Source organism: Hyperolius riggenbachi, chromosome 2 (genome assembly GCF_040937935.1).
Source record: "Hyperolius riggenbachi isolate aHypRig1 chromosome 2, aHypRig1.pri, whole genome shotgun sequence".
Classification (NCBI taxonomy): Eukaryota; Metazoa; Chordata; class Amphibia; order Anura; family Hyperoliidae; genus Hyperolius; species Hyperolius riggenbachi.
In genome coordinates, this window is record NC_090647.1 from 18,315,281 (window position 1) to 18,339,117 (window position 23,837).

Sequence of the window (23,837 nt, forward strand, 5' to 3'; positions counted from 1 at the left end):
AGGGCCACTAGAGGAAACATGTACAAAATGCTGTTATAAAGACCTTGTAATTTTTTAGGAAATAGTTTTGAAAGAAATTCAATTTTAAAGCAAACCTGAAATGAAAATAAACTTATGAGAGATTTAATTTAAATATGTGTTTCACGTAAATATAGAGTTTTACTAAATCAAATATTAGCAACATATAACAGAGACTTATATTTTTATCTTTAGTTTTTGTCACTAATGACTAACTAAACAGCAGCCATGACAGTCTTGTTTAAAATCTGCTTTAGTCTGCTGCAAACCAAAGAGCACTAAAGCATTATCAGCAATGTTTCCTCGGCCCAATAGAAGTGTTTTGCCTTCTGTTTACGTTGCAGGACAGTGGGTTGAATTTGATTTGCTGTTCAACAGGTTCTTTTGCATAGATAACAGCGATAGCCTTTTTTTTTAACTCTTCCAGTACATGAAAATAGAAACTGAGTTCAGACACATTCTTAGTAGGACCAGTACTAAATATACCAATGTTTATCTCATAATGTCACATGTCAGAGGAGAATGATGAATTTTCTGCAGCCTCGGAGGACATTGTTGAAGACTCCATCTTGTTGTAGCCTCAGAGGAGATTAGTGAAGACTCCATTCTGTTGTAGCCTCAGTGGAGATTGATGAAGACTGCATTTTGTTGTAACCTCAGAGGAGATTGGTGAAGACTCCATTTTGTTGTAGCCTCAGAGGGGATTGATGAAGACTCCATTTTGTTGTAGCCTCAAAGGGGATTAGTGAAGACTCCATTTTGTTGTAGCCTCAGAGGAGATTGATGAAGACTCCATTTTGCTGTAACCTCAGAGGAGATTGATGAAGACTCCATTTTGCTGTAACCTCAGAGGAATGAGATCAGGAGAAGAGCCAGGGTGACAGTCAGTCTGGTGAGGAGCTGCTGAATCTCTAGGGATCCTCCACGAGCTGCCGAAACATAATACATGCGATTTTTAAGACATCTGTTGATGTTTTCTAGTCAGTATCATCAGATTTGTTGTTATTATTGTGTTGTTATTAATATTGTTATTATTAGTCCTAAGGAGATTTCAGCAATAAACTAGTTAATAAAAATAAGAAACAGACAATTTACTCCAGCTCAGTACATTGCTAGGATTATTAACAAACCATAATTCAACTTAAAAAGGCAACATTATTATTTTTATTATTATTTTTTATTTATATAGCGCCAACATATTCCGCAGCGCTTTACAAAGCACAATAAGACGACAAGGGGAACATAGATACAACTAACAAATGTACAGCAGAGTTCCAAGCAGCACAAATATTGTTACAAAAACAGTAAACATTAGGAGGATGACCCTGCCCTTGCGAGCTTACAATCTACTGGGTAGTGGGGGACACACTAGGTAAGGGGGTGGAGGATGGATGAGGCAGTGACCCTTTGCCTCTGATTACATTGTGTCAGATAAGTAAATAAGGGCTATAGAATGTTATAAGCTTGTTTGAAAAGGTGTGTTTTAAGAGTGCGTTTGAAGATGTCCAGGTTTGGAGCATGACGTACAGGCTGTGGAAGAGAGTTCCAGATAAGGGATGATGCTCGTGTAAAGTCCTAGATGCGAGCATGAGCGGAGGTTGCGGGAGGTTGAGATTAGTGAGGAGATGTATGGAGGAGACAACTCGTGGAGGGCTTTGTATGTTAGAGTCAGGAGTTTGAACTGGATCCTCTGGGTAATGGGTAGCCAGTGGAGAGAACGGCACAGTGGGGCTGCATCAGAAGGGTGTGGAGAGGTGAATGAGGCGGGCCGCTGAATTTAGTAGGGATTGGAGAGGTGCTAGCCTGTTTTTTGGTAGGCCACAGAGCAGGGTGTTGCAGTAGTCTAGGTGGGAGATGATGAAGGCATGTACAAGCATTTTGGTGGCCTCTTGTGTGAGGAAGGGACGGATACGGAATATATTTTTGAGCTGGAAATAGCAGGTGGTGGTTAATGAGGCAATGTGAGGTTTAAAGGAGAGCTCTGAGTCAAGTATAACCCCCAAGCAGCGGGCCTTAGTGATTGAGGTTATTGGGGTGTTGTCTACCGTTATGGTTGCAATTGGTGGGGGTGTAGATAGCGATGGTGGAAAAAAAATCACAATTTCCGTTTTACTCATGTTGAGTTTGAGGAAGCGGGAGGACATAAATGCAGAAACGGCACGTAGACAGTCGGGGACTCTAGATAGTAGTGATGACAGATCAGGAGCTGAGAGATAGATTTTGGTGTCATCCGCATAGAGGTGATACTGGAAGCCAAATGAGTTAATTAGTTGTCCCAGGCCATGAGTGTAGACTGAGAAAAGAAGTAACCCAAGAACAGAGCCCTGAGGAACACCAACAGACAGTGGGCGTGGGGAGGAATTGGTGTTAGAAAAGGACACAGTGTAAGAGCCTCCTGAGAGATAAGAGGAGATCCAGGAATGTGCTTGTCCCTTGATTCCTAAAGATGACAGTGTCTGCAGAAGCATAGTGAGATATAGTACAATGTAATAAATTAATCAGGATTCCCACTTTTATGGTAATTCTCCGGGTTTCAGCATCATAAACGCTTCCTATGTATAAGTCTATCAGTAGCTCACAGTACAAAGGACGACTTTTAACCCCCTTGGCGTTATGATTCTTTCTGGATTTTAGGGTCTAAAGCCGCATAGACACACGTAGATAGCGGCTCCGATCCGGCGGCTCGATTAGCCGTCGGATCGCCTCTTCCGCGTCCCCGCGCGTGCCCGCCGCTTCCCCGCTTGCCGCGCGTGCGCCGGATTTGATTCCCCGCTCGTCCCCGCCGGCGCCGCTTATCTTCCGCTCGATTCCCTGCCATTGTCCCCTCGCGGGGAACGAGCAGGGAATCGGCGGAAGCAAGATCCGTCCTGTCGGATCTTATCAATCGAGCCGCATGTAGATGCGGCTTTAAAGCGGTGCAGTTTTTTTGCACCCATTCAGACCCTAAAACCTGGAAAAAATCATGCTGCCAGAGAGATCTGCACAGCCCCAGTAATCACCCACCTCTCTGGCTCCAGCGCTGCAGTTATGCCTCCATCCTCCGGGTGGCACTGCAACTCTAAAGTGAAATTGCCGGCTGTTATCATGTAGAAACGCCCGCTGCGCGCTATACTCTGCACACAGCCTCCGGTGGCTACCCTGAGCAGAGGTCAGGATTACCACTCTAAGCTGCATATTTCCACCCCAACTCTAGCTCGGGATTACTGCCAAGGAGGTTATCTCTGCACATATCTCACACATGTCCTTAGATTTTATAAATTAAGTTTTCTTACCAGAGTTGCACACGGGACGGCTCCTCTTCTTATCTGTAAATGGAGTAAAAAAGTAAGAATCAGACTCAGATAATAAAAATCTTAAAATTGTTCCCTAATCTCCCATAACATAAGCCCTGTAGTACCCTGCACACTATCACCAGGGAAAAAGCAATCCTTAAAGTGGATCCGAGATGAACTTTTACTCATTGCATAATTTTGTTCCTTTCCTATTGTTTATAGGGCATTCCTCAAGCCAAATACTTTTTTGGTTTCTTTTAATACTCTAATTCCCTATAAACTAAACAAGCCTCACCCACAGGTTTTCAGAGAGCCTTGGCATTTTCAGACAGTAGCAAGGGCTCATGGGAGCTCAGCCTGGGCAGGAGGAGGGGAGGTGTTACTAGCCAGAGATTTTAGAGGAAGAGGGGAGGAGGGAGGAGGAAGGAGGGGAAATTAGGTTTTCACAGGCTGAGTGCTGGAGATGCAGATAAGCTTGCCTGTGTGTAATGTTTACAAACAACATGGCTGCTGTCATTATATCACAGGAAGAAATAAACATATTCTATTGAAGCAGTTTGCAGCTAGATTTGCTGTGTAACCTATCTACACTTTAGATAAGATATGTAGACAAGTTACTTGTTATAGTTAGTTTTTTATCTCGGATCCGCTTTAAGTTGTTTCCTAAAAAACTCCAAGGAAATAGACCTCCCTACTACATCTCCCGGCATGCTTGAATTAGAAATGCCAGCAGAAGCCGACGGGTGATTGAAGAAGATGGCGCATTTCGTACAGGCCTGGGGCCAGAGGAGCAGCACCCTGTAGGTAAGTAATGGTGCTCCCCGAACCCCTGCCCCCCCACCCCCCTCCCCCAACAACACACGTTATTACAAAACTCCCTTAAGGGGAGGTTTATTTTTTGCTTTTTGTGTTTTATTGTGTTTAAAATCCAGTGCTCAGTTCGCTTTAAGAGCTTTTTGAATAAACTTGATATGCCAGACTCATGCAATACTATTTCTCAGCACTGTTGTACTGTGAGCTGTGGGATTTTTTTTACACAGATGACATTACCTGGGAACAAAAAAAAAAAAACAGGATAACTGTATGGATATTAAAAAGTGGGGACAACTGGAGAATACATTTTTATTGCATGCTATGCCAGACTGTAGTTCCACTTACGGTTTCAGCTGGAGGAGCACAGCTATATGTTGTGTGTAATGAACTACAGGTAGTCCCCGGTTAATGAATGAGATAGGGACTTTAGGTTCGTGCATAACCTGAATCTTTTCTTAAGTCGGAACATTGTGCCATCTCTGTCCCCCCTGTACCTCCTCTGTGCCCCCCTGTGCCTTCAGTACCCCCTTTGTGTCACCTCTGCCTTCTGCACCTGCTTATACAAGTTTAAAAGCCATTTTTTCTTTGATTTTTTTTTAAATCGATTTTCTCAAAAACTACAAGTCCAATGTGGAAAAAAAAAAATTACTTGTTCCCATGGAAACACAGAATCCATGCCATTGGTATCGGTGGGTTGTTCATAAGTTGGGCGTTCATAAGTCGGGGACATATTAATTATGCAACCACTGATTATATGGCCAAAAGTGTTTGCAGGATCAGTATGTGCATGTTTGATTATGGGGACACAGGCATGGCCGGATTTCTGGCAAGGCCAAATAGGCCATGGCCTAGGGCACCAGATAAACAAGGGGCGGCCTGCAGACAGTGGGCATTATTTGCAAGTGTCCAAACAAATGAAAGTGGTCAGGATAACTGCACTATTAGTACCAGCTGGCACCTGCCTGTGCTGTGCTACAGGCAGCTGCAGTCCGTTAACCAAACGTTTGTGAACAGTGTGTGACTAGCAAAAAGCCAGACCTTGTCCAATGACATAGCAGCAGCTCCAGGCAGTTACGGAAGGCCGGGTCTCACACACTTGGTGTGGGGGATGAAAGGACCAGGGGCAGCACCAGCAAATAGTACAGAATACAGAAGGCAGCCTCTCACAGTACCTCTCACAGTACCCATTTCTTAATTATTGATTGGCCAGCGCTGTTACCCTGGAGACAGCAGTGGACGGCTCCCACCACGCCCATCACCTGTAGATCGTTTGATTGACCATTTCCCCTATGTGACATGATTGATTCACTTCACGTTGCCATGGAGACCTCGGCACTAGCCCCAATAGTGGACACCATCGGCTCAAAAATTTTTGGATGGGTGTGTGTGGAGAGAGGTGGTAGGATACGGTTTCGGTTGGGGCGGCTGGTAATAGTCGGCCTTGGGCGGTAAGAAGTACAAATCCGGCCCTGGACACAGGAAAAACTTTCTCAGAACTTATGTAGAAGAACCATTATATTTCAAGTCTGAATCCACCTGAATATAAATTGGGAGAAAACACTGCTCACCTTTGAAGTAGGCGCAGTTGTAGAAGCTGCAGAGTTTGCCGGTGCTCTCCACTTTGTATGCAGTTCCCGATTGACTGACTTTGGTAAACGTTTCTCCAATCGGAATGAGGAACTCAGACTCACCATTGAGTAACAATTCACTAATATCCACGCCATAACACGTTGAGATGAAGAAGTACGGTTGTAGTCCAAATCCTGCCGCTTTTCCCATGCTTGAATATGAAGATACAAAACCATCAAATCTCATTTCATTGGTGACGTTTACAGAACCTATCCTGGTCCCCCTGTAGACCTGAGTCAAGTTACCGCAACCTCTTCTCAGCACCTGCAAGGCTCTGGTCAGGTAGAAATGAAGAGCTTTGAGATGGAAATGGTCCATGTAATAATCTCTAGACTGTCCGGCAATGGAGATATTACCGTTCAGCTGCTTGTAGATCAGGTATGGACTTTCCATTGTGTACAACAAGAGTGCAATCCCGTATTCATCTTTAAAGTCCTTAGAGACATTGAATCTCGTTCTGTTCCATTCTTGGCCTGATATATTCCACATTGCAGCAAACTGGTCATCGTTCATCTCTTCCTCCAGTATCTTTGGCATCGCTGCCTCCATTTTGTCTGCACAGCCGATATACTGATCATCAAACGTATCGGGCATCATGTCCAAAACCACCTCCTGATGGCTCATCTAGGAAGAATGTACAGAAAGGTAATCATTATTGACCTGCCCATACAATTTCAGCCAAATGCTACGGTACGTAACAGCTTGTACAAAACACTATTTTAGTTTGGTTGCCCTTCAAGACGGTGATAACATGTAGGTGAATAGACTTCTCCTGATATTTATGGTAGTTGGTAGTAAGTTTGGTGTTGGTTCATTTTATGTAATTATTAAAGCCCAAAATGTAAGATTAAATTTTTTGGGGAACTAATTGTCCACCCACTGAAATCATCCCATACTTACATTATGCAGCAGCCAGGAATGCACGGATATCACCAAGGTCATTTCAAACTGTATCAGCTGCAGCATGGAACTGCAACATGGAAGACAATGACAGGCTAAATGAGATTGGATGGGGGGTGCGGGGTTAAATACTTACCTGTCCTGACGTCTTTGGAGCACAGGTGATGCTCCACTCCCCTCTTCGGCAGCGCGGCGACGGCCACATTTCCTAAGTCTGCTGAAGATCTTCAGAAACCTACGCCTGCATGTCTGCGGCCCGCCCCCAGCTCAGCAGCCACCAGTCAGGCGCGGCTGCTGAGTTGGGGTGGGCCTCAGCCATGGTATGTGTGGCTACTAGAGCTTGACGGTGATTTTGAATAAAGTCTCTAGGGCCCATTCTGAGAGGGAGGCGGGACAATCACCTGCCTAAAGAGAAGACGTCAGGATAGGTGAGTATTTAACCCCGCGACCCCCAATCCTCCAACATTCAGAGAGTGTCTGTCATTACAGGCCATGTGAATTTGGCTTTAGGTACGTTTTCATTTTTCTTATCAATTTTCTATTGTTTTTACACACACTATTTTTACTTTCTAGAACACAATATAAAAATCATTTACCGGTAAAGGCTTTCATTCTGCTCTAAGGCTATGTTCACATTATAAATCACCTGCGCTTTTTCAAGCGCTGAGCAAATGTTTGCAATTTTTAAAATCGCCTTTTCCTACACTTTCTAAGCGCTTTTGCAGAGCATCTTTTTTTTTCACTTCCTGATGTCAGTCAGGAAGTGAACTCTTTCACCCGGAAATGAATAAATACTATGATTTATTCATGAAAGCGCTCAGGAAATCGCTATACAAAGTGCTTTTTCAAGCTCTTTGCCATTTCCCTATACCTTCCATTATTGGCAAATCGCCCAGAAAATGGTACAGGCAGCGCTTTGGGGTGTGGATTGAAATCTAACCGCTTGGATGTGAACACTCTCATAAGGAATCATTGCACAAGCGCTTTCAGGCCGATTTTCAAAATCGCCGGCGCTTAAAAAAACCTGAAAACGCTCTAGTTGTGAACAAGCCCTCAGTATACTTGAAACCCGCCTCTGAATGTTACTGTAGATATATCGTGCCTTGAGTAAAGCTTTGTTTAACTGTTTGGGGGGGGGGGGTTCGGTTATGTTCCGAGACAGACATGAGGTGCCCAGTGATTTGATTGATGGTTGGTATAATGATTGTAGTCCCGCATGCTGGAAAATCTATGTGCACGCTGTGAGAGGTGGGACATGGAACAGGAGTGGTGTGCGACAGTGGGGATGGTTCCACTTAAATAGCAGCAGCAGTCACATCCACAGAGACTAAAAGCCAGATTTTTAGGGGCAAAACTAATTTCACATAAAAACTCCTGAAAACTTTGATTGCTGAACTTTTAGACAATGTTTTTAGATCTGTCTATGGCGACTTATTGAGGCCTTATTCACATTATAAATCGCTAGCGTAATCGCAAGCGCTGAGTCCTTTTGTGAGCGCTTTTCAAAGCGATTTTCCAGGCGATTTTGTCAATTACTTTTGTAAGCACTTTTGTTTGGCAATTAGCATTTTTTATGCTTCAAGTCAATCAGGAAGTGAACTCTTTGACCTGGAATTGGATCTCTTTAATGTTATTTTCTGCAAAAGTGCTCACAAAATCGCTTTTTCAAGCGCTTTGCGATTTTCCTATACCTTGCACTGAAGCGCAAACGCTCAGGAAATGGTGCAGCACCCACGTTTGCGATTGGTAAGAAAGCTTGACGCTCGTGTGAGAATACTCACATTGACATTAAAAATAGCCAGTGCTTAAAAAAATTGCAAGCGCTCATATGTGCTTGATTCACTAAACCGTGACAACTGATATCATGGTCGCGCTAGCGTTTTGCATGCGTTATAATGCTCGTAATATTTTGTGCGCGCCAATGTGAAAATTTGCATTCTGTGCGTAAGAATTTGCATTAGCGCGGGCAAAACGTTACGCACGTTTTCATTTCGTGCAAAATGCTAGCGTGACCGTGATATCAGTTGTCACGGTTTAGTGAATGAAGCCTCATAGTGTGAACAAGCGCTAAATCAATGTTCTCACTGACACCCCCATAGGGAATTTGAGGTGCAGCATCAAGCAGAAGAGATAAAAATCTGTATTTAAGAGGCAGGTTATGGTTTTGCACACACTTTTATGTATCTGACACACTTTTACTAGTCAGTGAATAGGTTCCCCTCCCTTAGTGTAACACTCTGTGACTGAGAGAGTGAGTTATGTTGGGAATTTATGTGACGGAGAGGGGATGTGTGGGACAAGGTTGAAGGTGACTATAAAACGCCTCCTGTAAGCAGAGAGGTATCACATAAATGTAGGTGGGTCCCCAGCAGAGGTCACTGAGCTCAGGTCATGGAGGACATAAGGATAGGAATCTGAATATAACAGCTCTTCTCTATCTACTCCGGATAAAGATCACTTTACAATGAACCTGCTAAAATATCATTAGGCACTAAAATGGCCAATGAAAAATGAGTAATTCTAGCTTGTGTGTTTTTAGGTGGCTTCAGAGTAAAACAGTTTAGTCATTTACCAGTAAACCCGCTATTCTCAAAAGAATTGTAAATCATCCTATATATTAAACAACCCACCCGAAGCATTTTTTTAAGGGACCCTGAGCTGTGTCTTAAAAAAGAAAACTGGACTTACCTGGTACTTCCGCCAGCCCACCGTAGCCCGCAAGGTCCGTCCTGGCCGCCTCCACAGTCCTGCTGGCAACTCCGGTAATGCGCTAACTTCAGGTGAAGTCACGTGTGCTCGCCCCGATGCGTATCATCACGCCCACTGCCGTAAGAGTCCTGCCCATGTGCGGATCTCTAAATACTAAACTGCGCTTGCACAGGACTCTTGTACGCAGTGGGGGCAAGCACCCATGACTTCACCCAAAGCCGTCGCATTACCGGAGCCACCAGTGGAGGGGGCCAGGAGGATGTCGGGGACCTCATGGGCTATGGTGGGCTGGAGGAAGCCCCAGATAAGTCCAGTTTTCTTTTTTTTTTTAAGACACAGCTCAGGGTTCCTTTAAGTTAGATATTTACCTCAGTAGTCTTACACCCCCACTGTTCTAGCTCAGGGCCCTCTACACTTATTGAACTCACGGCAGTCCAATTAATTTCTTACAGGTGGGAAGCACCTGTAGACCAGCTCATCCTGTCTGGGCATGCACGAGTAAGGTCCACGCATGCCCAGTAAAATGAAAGTGCTGGTGTGTGGCTTTTTTCCTCCATGCACGAGTGTTGTACAGAGTGTGTGCAGACTGTACTCATGCTTTATTCCACAGCTGTCTGTCGAGAGTGGGGGAAGAAAGGTATGTGACTGGTGTGAATCGAGTCAATGTACAAAGACCCAGCGCTGGAATGGTGGGTGTAAGAGGGTCCGGGGAGACTCTGCACCATCCAGAATCATCCCATTACTGGAGAAACTAACTTTAAAAATAAAAATGCTTCAGGTGCAGAATTATAACACACTGATTACTGGCTCTGAGGTAGTGGTGCTCATAATGGGTCAATTAGGATTACACCAAATTTTTGGTTCATTTTATTACGTTACGTACAGCATACTATGTTTGTGAATGGTAATTACACCTGTAATGACGCAATTACGCTTAATTCACGTTCAATGTGTAAAATGTTTTCATCTATTTTGCCAGTGTTCTGCGCAGGCGCGGCTATTAGTTAAGTATTCAATGCAAAAAATGTGAACAAAAAATCGCGTTCACCAGCCAGTATACTGCACAAGCGTGGCTATTTAAATATTCAATGTGAAAAATCAGCTCATATACATAAAAACATTTGCATCCGAAGTGACGCATCAATTACGCGTAATTAAGGTTAGTGATTATGTTTACATGCAAAATTTGCATTACGTTCAGGCGTAATTTTGAATTATGATGCATAATTAACTTAGGCGTAATATCTGCCCACCACTACCGAGATGTCAGTGTCCCTGTAATAACCTATAGATAGTGATGTATAGAGAGGGTTACCTGTATAGAGGATAACAGGTGTACAAGATACAGCGCTGAAAACACTCCCAGCTTCATCTTGTTCTACAAATATAAAAAAAACACACAAAGATGTGAACAGAACAATCTTCTCTGTTTCCTTCTATTCACTAATAACAAACTATGTGACCTCAGCTGCTCCCTTTTATTGAAACCCGGACCTTCCAACACATTTACTGGCCCTTCATACATTTTCCCATTAGCTCACTCCTTATCCTATTATCTCATGAAGTATCTCTCCTTATCCTATTATCTCATGAAGTATCTCTCCTTATCCTATTATCTCATGAATTATCTGTCCTTATCCTATTATCTCATGAATTATCTCTCCTTATCCTATTATCTCATGAATTATCTGTCCTTATCCTATTATCTCATAAATTATCTACCCTTATCCCATTATCTCATGAATTATCTCTCCTTATCCTATTATTTTATGAATTATCTCTCCTTATCCTATTATCTCATGAATTATCTGTCCTTATCCCATTATCTCATGAATTATCTCTCCTTATCCCATTATCTCATGAATTATCTAGTTTTTTTCAGGTTTGATGGCTTCCGAGCATGGACAGCCCTCTTTAACTCACACCACAGATTTTCAATAATATTCAGGTCTGGGGACGGAGATGGCCATTCCAGAACGTTGTACTTGTCCCTCTGCATGAATGCCTTAGTGGATTTTGAGCAGTGTTTAGGGTTGTTGTCTTGTTGAAAGATCCAGCCCCGGCGCAGCTTCAGCTTTGTCACTGATTCCTGGACATTGGTCTCCAGAATCTGCTGATACTGAGTGGAATCCATGCATCCCTCAATTTTGACAAGATTCTCAGTTCCTGCACTGGCCACACAGCCCCACAGCATGATGGAACCACCACCACATTTTCCTATAGGTAGCAGACGTGTTTCTTGGAATGCTGTGTTATTTTTTGTCCATGCATAACACCCCTTGTTATGCCCAAATAACTCAATTTTAGTTTCAGTAGTCCACAGCACCTTATTCCAAAATGAAGCTGGCTTGTCCAAATGTGCTTTTAGCATACCTCAAGTGGCTCTGTTTGTGCTGTGGGCGGAGAAAAGGCTTCCTCTGCATCACTCTCGCATACAGCGTCTCCTTGTGTAAAGTGCGCAGAATGGTTGAACGATGCACAGTGACTCCATCTGCAGCAAGATGATGTTGTAGGTCTTTGGTGCTGGTCTGTAGGTTGACTCTGACTGTTCTCACCATTTGTCGCTTCTGTCTATCTGAGATTTTTCTTGGTCTGCCACTTTGAGCCTTAATTTGAACTGAGCCTGTGGTCTTCCATTTCCTCATTATGTTCCTAACTGTGGAAACAGACAGCTGAAATCTCTGAGACAGCTTTCTGTATCCTTCCCCTAAACCATGACGATGAACCATCTTTGTCTTCAGGTCAATTGAGATTTGTTTTGAGAGCCCATGTTGCTACTCTTCAGAGAAAATTAAAAGAGGAGGGAAACATACAATTGACCCCCTTAAATACTCTTTCTCATAATTGGATTCACCTTTGTATGTAGGTCAGGGGTCACTGAGCTTACCAACAGGAAGGCTCTACTAAATATTGATTTCATTTCCTTTTTGTGGTGCCCAAATTTATGCACCTGCTTAATTTCATTTAAACAATTATTGCACACTTTCTGTAAATCCAATAAACTTCATTTCACTTCTCAGACATCAATGTGTTTGTCTCCTATACAGTATTTAACTGTCATTTTTTTATTGAAACAACCAATGATTTAAACAGGAAAATCATGCCAAATAACAAGGTTGCCCAAACTTTCACAGCCCGCTGTATTTTATTGCGGTGACCCCATCTCAGGTACACTTTAATGGTCACCTTAAAGAGGAACTGTAACGCCAAAACGGCCCCTGGGGGGTACTCACCTCGGGTGGGGGAAGCCTCAGGATCCTAATGAGGCTTCCCACGCCGTCCTGCGTCCCTCGGGGGTCTCGCTGTAGCCCTCCGTGCAGTCCGGGCAGCGGTGACGTCATTATTTACCTTCCTGGCTCCTGCGCAGTCGCTCTGATGCCTCTCGGCGCCGAAGTAGGCGGAAATACCCGATCGCCGTCGGGTCTGCTCTACTGCGCAGGCGCAAGTTTCCGGCGCCTGCGCAGTAGAGCGGACCCGACGGAGATCGGGTATTTCCGTCTATTTCCGTGCCGAAAGTCGCCACAGCGCCCCCGCTGGAGCCAGCAAAGGTAAATATTGAACTGACAGTCGGCACAGTCGCCGGCTGTTCGGAGGGCTGCGGCGAGACCCCCGTGGGACAGAGGACGGCGTGGGAAGCCTCATTAGGATCCGGAGGCTTCCCCCACCCGAGGTGAGTACCCCCCAGGGGAGGTTTTTGTTGTTACAGAGTCTCTTTAATAGCCGGGGTAAAAAGATAAATTAGATGAGATAATTAATGTGATAAGTTTTGTGAATAAACCTTACAAGTGCTGCCGAGAGTCTCACATAGCCGAGAATGGACTTTGTAAGTGAGAGAGAGAAAATAAACGTTTGTCTTACCAGATCAGCGATGAAGCACACAGTGTCTCTCTGCTGAGGTGTAGAGGTGTGTATACGGTATATATACAGGGTGGGACCATCCAGTTTATTCCACAATAAAGATACACAATAAAGATACATGACTTTACACACATAACAGATTACACACAATACAAATACTGCACACCTGTCAATAAAACACCAATAATGTGCCCATGAATATGAATATTAGGGATTCATAAGCAAGATTCAATCTCTAAGCCATCTGATTTCAGACTAAATTTTCCATTTAAATTTCCCTGTGGCTACTGGCTAGGAGGGGTAACGATATGAGCACCTCCAAGGGAAGCGCTTGTATCCTTTCACCCCAATCCACATTTAACTTTTTGTGGTATTTACCAGAGGCGTAGCTATGGAGGGGCAAGGGAGTACATATGTCCACGGGTGCAGCACTGGTAGGGGTCTCAGCACGGCTGCCGCATTCCCACGTACATGAGAGGTGGCTCGCTGACCGCTCAAATGCTCCTTATTCTCTCCCTCTATCTAGTTATCTAAAGGGGTCACATCTGGCTATCTGCATGGGGAAGGGGGCACATTTGGCTATCTAAACAGCGGGAGGCCACATCCGGCTATCTATAAGGGTAAAGGGGCACTAAACAGCATTTGTACATTTGGACCACACCCACATTCTGATGCATGCCACACCCATTTTGTCCACAGGGGGGTGCAAAAACTGCCTTTGTCCCCGGGCATTGAAAACCCTACACCTCTGGGTATTACTGACATGAAGATGCAGGTAAAGAACGCAAAACACGTTGTCACGCCCTTTTCTGGTAGAAATAAATCTTCATATGGAATTGAAGTCATACTGAATCAGGATCAGATTCATTTCGCCAAGTGCAGTAGTTGCCGCACTCGGAGTTGTTTGTGGTACACATCGGCATTGAGCATACATACAGTAAAAACAGCATTGAAACATAGTAGTGCGAATACGTGCATTGAAGAACAGATAATGGCATTAAACAAAGTAGTGCAAATACACACGCGATGAAGAGCAGACAAAGGCATTAAAATATATGCGATGATAAACGGACATAGCATAGAATAGATAAATAATAGCTAAACCAGCTATTTAGGCTTGGGTACAATTCCCCTTGAAATGAGGGGCATACACAGAATAAGTACATACAACCTATTTAGGCCTGGGTCACAGACGTGCTATTTAGTTTTGCTGTGTGTGTGACTTGAGTTCAGAAGGAGCACTGCTTGGGGAAAAAGGAGTTCCTGTGACTGGAGGTTTTGGTGGAAATAGCCCTGTAGCGGTGGTCTGAGCGCATGCAGTTGAAGAAGCGCCTGCCGGGGTGGTGGGGGTCATGCGTGATCCTGTTTGCCCTTGTTCTCAGCCTGGATGCATGGAGGAGGTCTAGTGGTGGCAGGGGTGTACCAATGATTCTTTCCGTGGCATTGATTACTCTTTGTAGTCTGTACCTGTCGCTCGTGGTGGCGCCACCATACCAAACGATGATAGATGTGCCCAGGATTGATTCGATGGTAGCAGTGTAGAAACTTGACATCAGCTCCTGTGGCATACCAAACTTCCTTAGTTGTCTTAGGCTATTGGCTACTGGCTATTGTTCTTCAGGAGGGGTACGTTTTACCACTGTCTCTCCTTTTTAAAGAGACACTGAAGCGAAAAAAAAAAATGATATAGTGAATTGGTTGCGTACTGTGAATAATTACTAGAAGATTAGCAGCAAAGAAAATATTCTCATACTTTAATTTTGAGGTATATAGTGTTTTTTCAAACATTGCATCATTCTATAATATGTGCAGATTACACAACACTCAGCATTCAAAATGAGTCTTTCAGAGAAGTCTGTGAACTAATGACCTCTCCTCTGGCAGAGAAAAAGTAAACAGTTCACTTACAGTTGAGATAATAAAAGTCAGATAACAGCCCTCTCCACGACTAACTTAGTCGGAGAGCTTAATGGCTTGTTTGCATAGAGATAACAACTGGAGTTTCTCAACTCTTCCTGTACTGGAAACAATTAGACTGATGTGTCTGATCTTAATGTTTTATTTCTTAGCTGTACTACACATACAAATCATAATATCATCATTTTTTTCCGCTTCAGTGTCTCTTTAAGCAGTTTTTAATTATGTTATATTTTTTGGGGCGCTGCAATAGTAGTCATTTTTTAGTCATTATAATACTGTAGTTATGGATTTACAATATTTATTTTATTATTATTATTATTATTATTTGGATCCCTAAAATGATTGTTGATTTTTCATACAAATAGGTGTGTTCTTCAAAAGTAAAGTTAAATTAGAAAGGATTAGTATTGTAATTGATCAAAATTTAGTGGTAGTGGAGGTAGGTGAGTACATATGTACTGTCAGTGAGGTTGCGGGAGGCATGGTGTAATTCAGCTTGTAATTATGATTCATATATACAGTAATACAAGTAATAATAATAATAATATATAATGCATATATAATACAACATTTTGATCAAATTTCTTTTTTTTTTACTTTAGATCCTTTTTCCCAACCAAACTTTTTCTTCATATTCTATTGTTTTTCTTGGATTGTCTGAAAAATCGTACGTTTGTGTATGCTACCTTGAAAATATTTTTAAAAACTATTCGACCAAACGGAATAATGGATTGAATACTGGGATCTAAATTTAAAAAAAAAAAAATATGGACACCATTTGGCTTAGTTCCCACTTTTACAGAAAACATACCCGTTTTTTTTTTTTGCCCCTCCCCTAAACACAGGAAGCAGATCCTATTGTTAAAAAAAAACAAACAAAAAAACCTGCCATATTGTTCTGGAGTGGATTGCCGTGTCTGACTGCCAATACTCACGTGTCCCACGTGTTCTGCTGCTGCTGATTCCTCCGATCGGTGCAGAACAGAAGTATGGGGATCTCCATTGGCTTCCAAAAGACCAATGGGAATCCTCAGCAACATGGAGGATTCTCATTGGTTCATGGCGGACCAATGAAAATCCTTCCTGGTGCAAAGGGGAGAATCGGTCTATTGAATAACAATGGGGACCCCCATGCTCTTGCCGCCTCCAGTCTGTGAGTTCCAGGACCGTGCAGAGGGGGCCACAGCAGCGAAACTGGGGGACATCAGCGGAGAGGATCATCGGGAGATCCCTTCCCTCACTGGACCTCCTTTACCACTCCAGGCTGCACTCCAGAGCTTTAAAGATCACCAACGATCCCTCTCACCCAGGCCACTGCTTCTTTAGTCAGCTCCCCTCGAGCCGGAGGCTCCGGTTCCGGTCCATCTTCACCAAGACCTCAAGGCATAAAAACAGTTTCTTTCCCTCGGCTGTCAACCTTCTGAACTCTCTCCACGTAACTGCCCATCCCCACACCACAACACCATGTCTGCACTGAGGCACTCTGCACGTGGATAGACGACGCCCTAGCTCAAGCTGACTCTTTTGGGTGTTTTTTTGGGTGTTTCTTTGTGTTATAACTTATGCTACATTGTCTTTCTCTGCATCTGGTATAATGTTCTGTTCTTTTCTGACTGCTTGACTTGTCCTGTATCTGTACCTATATCGTGTATCAGTACCCTGTACGTGCCAAGACCAATTCCGGGCACGACCCAGTCGTGCTTGGCGATAATAAAGATTATGATTCTGATTCTGATCAAACACAGCGATCAAAGACGGCAGATGGACGGAGCAGATGCAAAACAGACAGCGCAGGCGTGCAACGGAGTGAAGCATGCCCGCTGAGCCAATGTGTTTACCATGCCATTATGCATCAGCTGCAATTGAGAACAGAGCTTTACTGATCCTCAACAGATCTCCTTTCTAGATACTTTCATATTTAGACACCAACATGAATTCTCTATTGCATTTCTCAAAGCAGTATAGAGGTGAAAATAAACTCATGAGAAAATCAATTGTGTCTCTCTGCATACTCCTAAAAATTATTTTTTAAAATATCCCACAGCTTTATTGTATGTATAAATGTACTTTTTTTTTTGCCGCCCTGAAGATTTCAGGATGTGAGACTCAGGTGAGGTGCACACGTAGCAGAAACGCTAGCGTTGAGGTAAACGCTGCATTTTTGCCGCTAATGGAAGTTTATGGGCCGCAGGAAAAACGTGTATCAAAAACGTATATGCGTTTTTTATGTGTGCGTTTTCAAAAACGCTGGTTTTGTTGCATGATCTTCAAAAATGCAGCAGAAACGCACATAATGATAGTCAATGGAAATGCAATGGTATGTGTTTTGCATGTGTTTTTCTATGCGTTTTTGGTTCAAAAAAACATTGTTTTAAGATGTCTTTCCACTTCCTGTTGTCTTTCTAGTGATTTGCATAAAACGCACAAGAAAACGCATTTAAAACACATATGCATTTTGTATATGCGAACCGCAAATGCATCAAAACGCACACAAAACGCAGTAAAAACGCACAAAAAATGCACACAACATAAAATGAAACATGACATAGAACGCATCATTTGATGTTATATTATGTGTGCACCCAGCCTCAGTAGTAAATGATTGCTGCCATAGAAGCAAGCATTCATAAAAAGTTTAACCACTTGCCGACCGCGCACTCATAACGCGCATCGGCAAAGTGGCAGCTGCAGGACCAGCGACGCAGATCTGCGTCGCCGGCTGCAGGCTAATTAATCAGGAAGCAGCCGCTGCTTCCTGTCAATTCACGGCGGGGGGCCCTGTGAATAGCCTGCGGGCCGCCGATCGCGGCTCGCAGGCTAAATGTAAACACAAGCGGAAATAATCCGCTTTGTTTACATTTGTACAACGCTGCTAACAGTAGCAGCGTTGTACTGGACCAGCGATCCCCGGCCAATCAGCGGCCGGGGATCACTGTCACATGACAGCGGGGAGCCTGTTAGAGGCTGCATAGGACAGATCCGTTCCTGTGCAGCCTCCGATCTCCGGGGCAGGGAGGGAGAAGAGGGAGAGGGGGAATCCTGCGGTGGAAGGGGCTTTGAGGTGCCCCCCCGCCACCCACACGCAGGCAGGAGCGATCAGACCCCCCCCCAGCACATCATTCCCCTAGTGGGGAAAAAAGGGGGGCGATCTGGTCGCTCTGCCTGGTGTTTAATTTGTGCTGGGGGCTGTAGAGCCCACCCAGCACAGATCAGCAAATACAGCGCTGGTCCTTAAGGGGGGGTGAAGGCTGGGTCATCAAGTGGTTAAAGAAGTTTTTTTTTTTTTTTAAGTGTTGTTTTTCCCTGTAGTGAACTATTAACTCCTACTTAACTAATTAACCCGTTGTGTCACCTATGCTGACACCAGTAATGACCAGTGTCGTTTGAATTATAAAACAACATATTTTTCTTATGAAATCTTTATGGTATGCAAGACTAGGGGAGTATCGGGGGTGTGATTAGGGGTGTGGCAGGGGTGTGGCTTTAGTGTCCCTCTTTCTCATCTCAAAAAGTTGGGAGGTATGTATATGTATCCCATGGCGTAACTACAATTCAAACACCTGGGTTTAAATTGATTGGTCCATTTTTAAACTGCATACATTTGCATAAAAATGTGCATAATTTTGGAAAAATTTGCATCTCATCGATCATCCCTACACAGATTCTGCTGCCCTGGAGAGGCAAAGCTTTCTGCTGTAGCTCTGCCTCCTCCGCAATCAATGTCCACAGGTCTCCGCCTCCTCTCAGTGAAAGAAGACTGAGAGGGGCGGGGAGAGGCGGAGATCCATGGAGATTGCAGAGGAGGCAGAGCTACAGCACAAAGCTCTGCCTCTTCTAGGAAGTAAAGCCCTGCGAGCCCCGGAGCTTTGCAGGTCGCATTCTCTATAATAAATCAGTCATCTGCCGTGGGGATGCGGCGATTTCACTTGGGCATTCATGCTAAACAGGATTATATGAGAAAATCTGAAAAAAAAAGAGAGTTCAGAGTCTCTTTAAAAAAAAAAAAGGTTATCATGCTGTTGTGCATCTTTTAGGGCTCGTTTCCACTGTTGCGGTTTCCGCCGCGAATCCGCAGAGTTTCCCCGCAGGCAAATCGCGTGGGGAAACTCTGCCATAGTGGACTATGGTGCTGCCGGCCAAATCGCTTGCGGTAGCGATTCGGCCGGGACCCCCCGCAGAATTTGCGGCGGAGGCTGCGATTCCCATAGCCGTGCATGGCACGGCTGATGGGAATCGCCTGCGATCCCGCCCACCCGCTCAGTGCCAGCGTGCGTCTACGAGACGCACGTCGCACAAGTGGAAACAAGCCCTCAGAGCAGAGAGGAAGTTCTGAGTTCAGGTCCACTTATAGGAGTAAAAATCCAAGAATGCAAAGTGGTTAAGGTTTCAGATTGAATCTGATTTTTTAATAGATACATATTTCCAATATACTTTATCGGATTTTGTTTTTCTGTGACTGCTTTGATGCAACAATTATACTGTCCACAAGATGGCATTTACCTATGGTTAATTGTAATAACTCTGCTATAGTACTGGTATAGTACTGCTGTTACGACTTTATAGTTTTGCTTTTGGGCCCATTCACACTCATGTGATTAGCGGGCGATTCCCACTAATCGCTCAGGTGCTAGCACTTTTTAAAGCGCTAGTGCTTTGTTATTCTATGGCAGTGTTCTGCCGCGATTGGCGCTGATCGCAGGCATTTTGCGATTAGCGCCAATCGCAAACGTGTTACCTGCAGCATTTTCTGGGCGATTCTGGAGCGATCGCGGTACAGTGCTTACAAAGAGCTGACCGCGATCACTCTGGAATCGCGGAAGTGTCCAGTGATTTTTACAACGCTAAAATCACATGCGCTAAAATCACTCACGCGATTTTACCGTGCTAAAATCACTTTTGCTCCCGTTTTGCCTTTTTAAATGGGAACAGGGCCTTAGGCAAAACTATAAAGGCTGACATGCTGATTATGATTTTCAGCTACGCTAATGTTAATGTAATTTTATAAGTGAGTTTACGTGTTTACAAGTTACCTTGAGAGGTAATCCTAGAGATTTTTTATTTACCCTTTGTGTGTTTTAAGGATCAGTGATGCAAGAGGTATATGGAAGCTGCCATATTTATTTCCTTTTAAACAATACCAGTTGCCTGGCAGCCCTGCTGATCTATTTGGCTGCAGTAGTGTCTGAATCACACCAGCCAGACAACTGGTATTGCTTAAAAGGAGATAAATATGTCAGCCTCCATATCCCTCTCACTTGCAGTGATTCCCTGGTGGGGATCAGTCATTAGAAAACACTGGCACATTCTCAGGTAAGGCTTTCCTTCCAACAGATCCGATCTGATTTACGATCATTTCTCTGATCAATTTTTTGATCATTTCTATACAAAAGCAATAGAAGGGATGAGCTTGTTAGACACAGGAAACAGATTACTGATAGGTCCTCTCCACAAAGTGAGGACCCGTTCACACCTGAGCGGAAATCGCGCGATTCCCACTGAGGGCAAACCGCTACACATTGTTGCAAATGGCAGTGTTCTCACTGCCTCGTTTGCGGTTAGCGATACGACCCTGCATGCAGCGGTTGGCCGGCGATTTGCGTTTCGCGTTTAGAGATTGTGATTAGCGTGCAAACCACACTAACCGCGATCGCTCCAAAACCGCCGCAGTGTCCAGTGATTTTTCCGCGTTAATCGCGGGAAAATCATTACCGCAAAACGCCGGCAGTAATCGCCAGCGTTTTGCGATTACAGGTGTGAACGGGCCCTCAGTGGTATGTTTTCCTACTTGTCTTGTCATATGTGTGAAAATGTGATGGGGGGGGGGGGGGGGCAGTTTTATTCATCCCTATAAAGGGAATATCTTCTTCTACGGTAGAGACTTCTTTAAAAGTAACTTTGTGGTTTATTTAATTACATTTCTGTGCGGGCTAACTGTACAGGTACAACTGTGCCTTGTAGTGACACTGAAGCAAAAAAAAAAAAAACCCTCATGATATAATGAATTGATTGTGTAATACGGATAATTACTAGAACATTAGTAGCAAAGAAAATATTCTCATTTTTATTTTCAGGTACAGTGGTTTGCCAAAGTATTCGGCCCCCTTGAAGTTTTCCACATTTTGTCATATTACTGCCACAAACATGCATCAATTTTATTGGAATTCCACGTGAAAGATCAATACAAAGTGGTGTACATGTGAGAAGTGGAATGAAAATCATACAGGATTCCAAACATTTTTTACAAATCAATAACTGCAAAGTGGGGTGTGCGTAATTATTCGTCCCCCTGAGTCAATACTTTGTAGAACCACCTTTTGCTGCAATTACAGCTGCCAGTCTTTTAGGGTGTGTCTCTACCAGCTTTGCACATCTAGAGACTGAAATCCTTGCCCATTCTTCTTTGCAAAACAGCTCCAGCTCAGTCAGATTAGATGGACAGTGTTTGTGAACAGCAGTTTTCAGATCTTGCCACAGATTCTCGATTGGAATTAGATCTGGACTTTGACTGGGCCATTCTAACACATAGATATGTTTTGTTTTAAACCATTCCATTGTTGCCCTGGCTTTATGTTTAGGGTCGTTGTCCTGCTGGAAGGTGAACCTCCGCCCCAGTCTCAAGTCTTTTGCAGACTCCAAGAGGTTTTCTTCCAAGTTTGCCCTGTATTTGGCTCCATCCATCTTCCCATCAACTCTGACTAGCTTCCGTGTCCCTGCTAGGGTTGCCAGGTCGGCTGATGGAGAAAACCGGACAAGGGGTGGAGTTAGGGGTGGAGTTAGGGGCGGAGTCAGAAGCGCACTTTTATGTAGAGTGGGGCTAAGCAATGGGCTTTTTAAAAAAAAAAATTATAGTATTTATATCGCACTGACATCTTCTGCAGCACATTACAGAGTACATAGCCATGTCACTAACTGTCCTCACCAGTAGTACTGGTCCAGTGCACATAAGAGACAGTTTTTCACCAGTAACTGCACATAAGAGACAGCTTTTCACCAGTAAATGCACATTATAAGAGACACCTTTTCGCCAGTAAATGCACATAATAAGAGACAGCTTTTCCCCAGTAAATGCACAAGAGACAGCTTTTCACCAGTAAATGCACATAATAAGACACAGCTTTTCACCAGTAAATGCACATAATAAGAGACAGCTTTTCACCAGTAAATGCACAAAAGAGACAGCTTTTCACCACTAAATGCACATAATGTCAAACAGCCAGTGTTCCCAGTATATGTAGCCAGGGATATATGTGCCCAGTATATGTAGCCAGGGGGTATATATGTCCCAGTATATGTAGCCAGGGGGTATATCAGAATCAGAATCAATTTATTTTTCGCCAAGTAAGTTTGCACCTACAAGGAATTTGTCTTGGCAGTTGCTTAACAAACACAAACAAAAAACAATACAAGGACAGACAGTGTGAATATTACAAGTTAAGGACATTATAAGTATAGTGGCAGTAAGCAATGTGAGAATTGTTCATGTTTAGTTGTGTGCTGATTACTATCAAGTCCTAGCAGCTCTAGCGTGGTTCAGCATTAAGTATGGCTACCGCTTGAGGAAAAAAACTGTTCCTGTGTCTGGAGGTTTTGGTAGCGATTGACCGGAATCTTACTCCTGAAGGCATGCGCTGGAAGATGGAGTGAGCTGGGTGAGAGGGGTCAGAGGCAATTTTGGTCGTTCTCTTTCTGCACCTGCTAGTGTAAAGATCCTGCAGGGAAGGTAAGCTACAGCCAATTATCCTTTCCGCTGATCGGATGATGCGCTGCAGCCTCCCCTTTTCTAATGCTGAGCAGGAGCTGAACCATACAGTCATGGATGATGTTATGGTGGATTCGATGATTGCAGTGTAGAACTGCACCATTAGATTTTGAGGTAGGCCAAACTTTTTCAGCTGCCGCAGATGGTACATTCTCTGTTGTGCTTTCTTGACAATAGTGGCAGTGTTGTTGTCCCATTTTAAGTCGTTTGAGATCGTGGACCCAAGAAACTTGAATGACTCTACTTGGGTTATTGTGGATCCATTTATGGTTAAGGGGAGGTGCTGGGGGGGAGATCTCCTAAAGTCTATTATCATCTCCATGGTTTTGAGAGCATTTAGTTCTAAGTTGTTGCTGCTGCACCAGGAGGAAAGCTGTCCCACCACATGCCTGTATGCAGACTCATCCCCGTTTTGAATGAGACCAACAACTGTTGTGTCGTCTGCAAACTTCAGAACCTTAACAGATGGATCTGTGGAGATGCAGTCATTGGTGTAAAGTGAGTACAGCAGTGGGGAAAGCACACAGCCCTGGGGTGCACCAGTACTGACTGTCAGAGAGCTTGATGTGAGTTTACCAAGTCTAACACGCTGTCTTCTGTCGGTTAAGAAGTCGGTTATCCATTTGCAGAGGGATTCAGGTATGTGTAGCTGGGAGAGCTTGCTGTGCAGCAGTGATGGAATTATGGTATTAAATGCAGAGCTGAAATCTATAAATAAAATCCTGGTGTAGGTTCCTGGGTTATCTAAATGCTGTAGTACATAATGCATACACATGTCCACGGCATCGTCTGCGGATCTGTTAGGTCTGTAGGCAAATTGCAAAGAGTCCAGCAGGGGATCTGTGATGGATTTCAGATAAGTCATTATCAGTTTTTCAAATGCTTTCATGACCAGTGATGTCAGGGCAACAGGCCTGTAATCATTTAAACATGTAGGTTTTGTTTTTTTTTTGAATTGG

General features: G+C 43.8%; 1 protein-coding gene across 1 annotated transcript; it reads right to left on the minus strand.

Moving 5' to 3' along the window:
• Positions 1–864: 864 nt before the first annotated feature.
• On the minus strand, positions 865–16,159 carry LOC137544646 (erythroblast NAD(P)(+)--arginine ADP-ribosyltransferase-like). The gene is made up of 5 exons (XM_068265741.1): positions 16,055–16,159; positions 10,657–10,719; positions 5,672–6,356; positions 3,291–3,323; positions 865–947 (listed from the first exon to the last, which is right to left on the minus strand). Exons 1-5 carry the CDS (start codon positions 16,157–16,159, stop codon positions 865–867), a joined length of 969 nt encoding a protein of 322 aa, XP_068121842.1.
• Between the last annotated feature and the right edge of the window lie 7,678 nt (positions 16,160–23,837).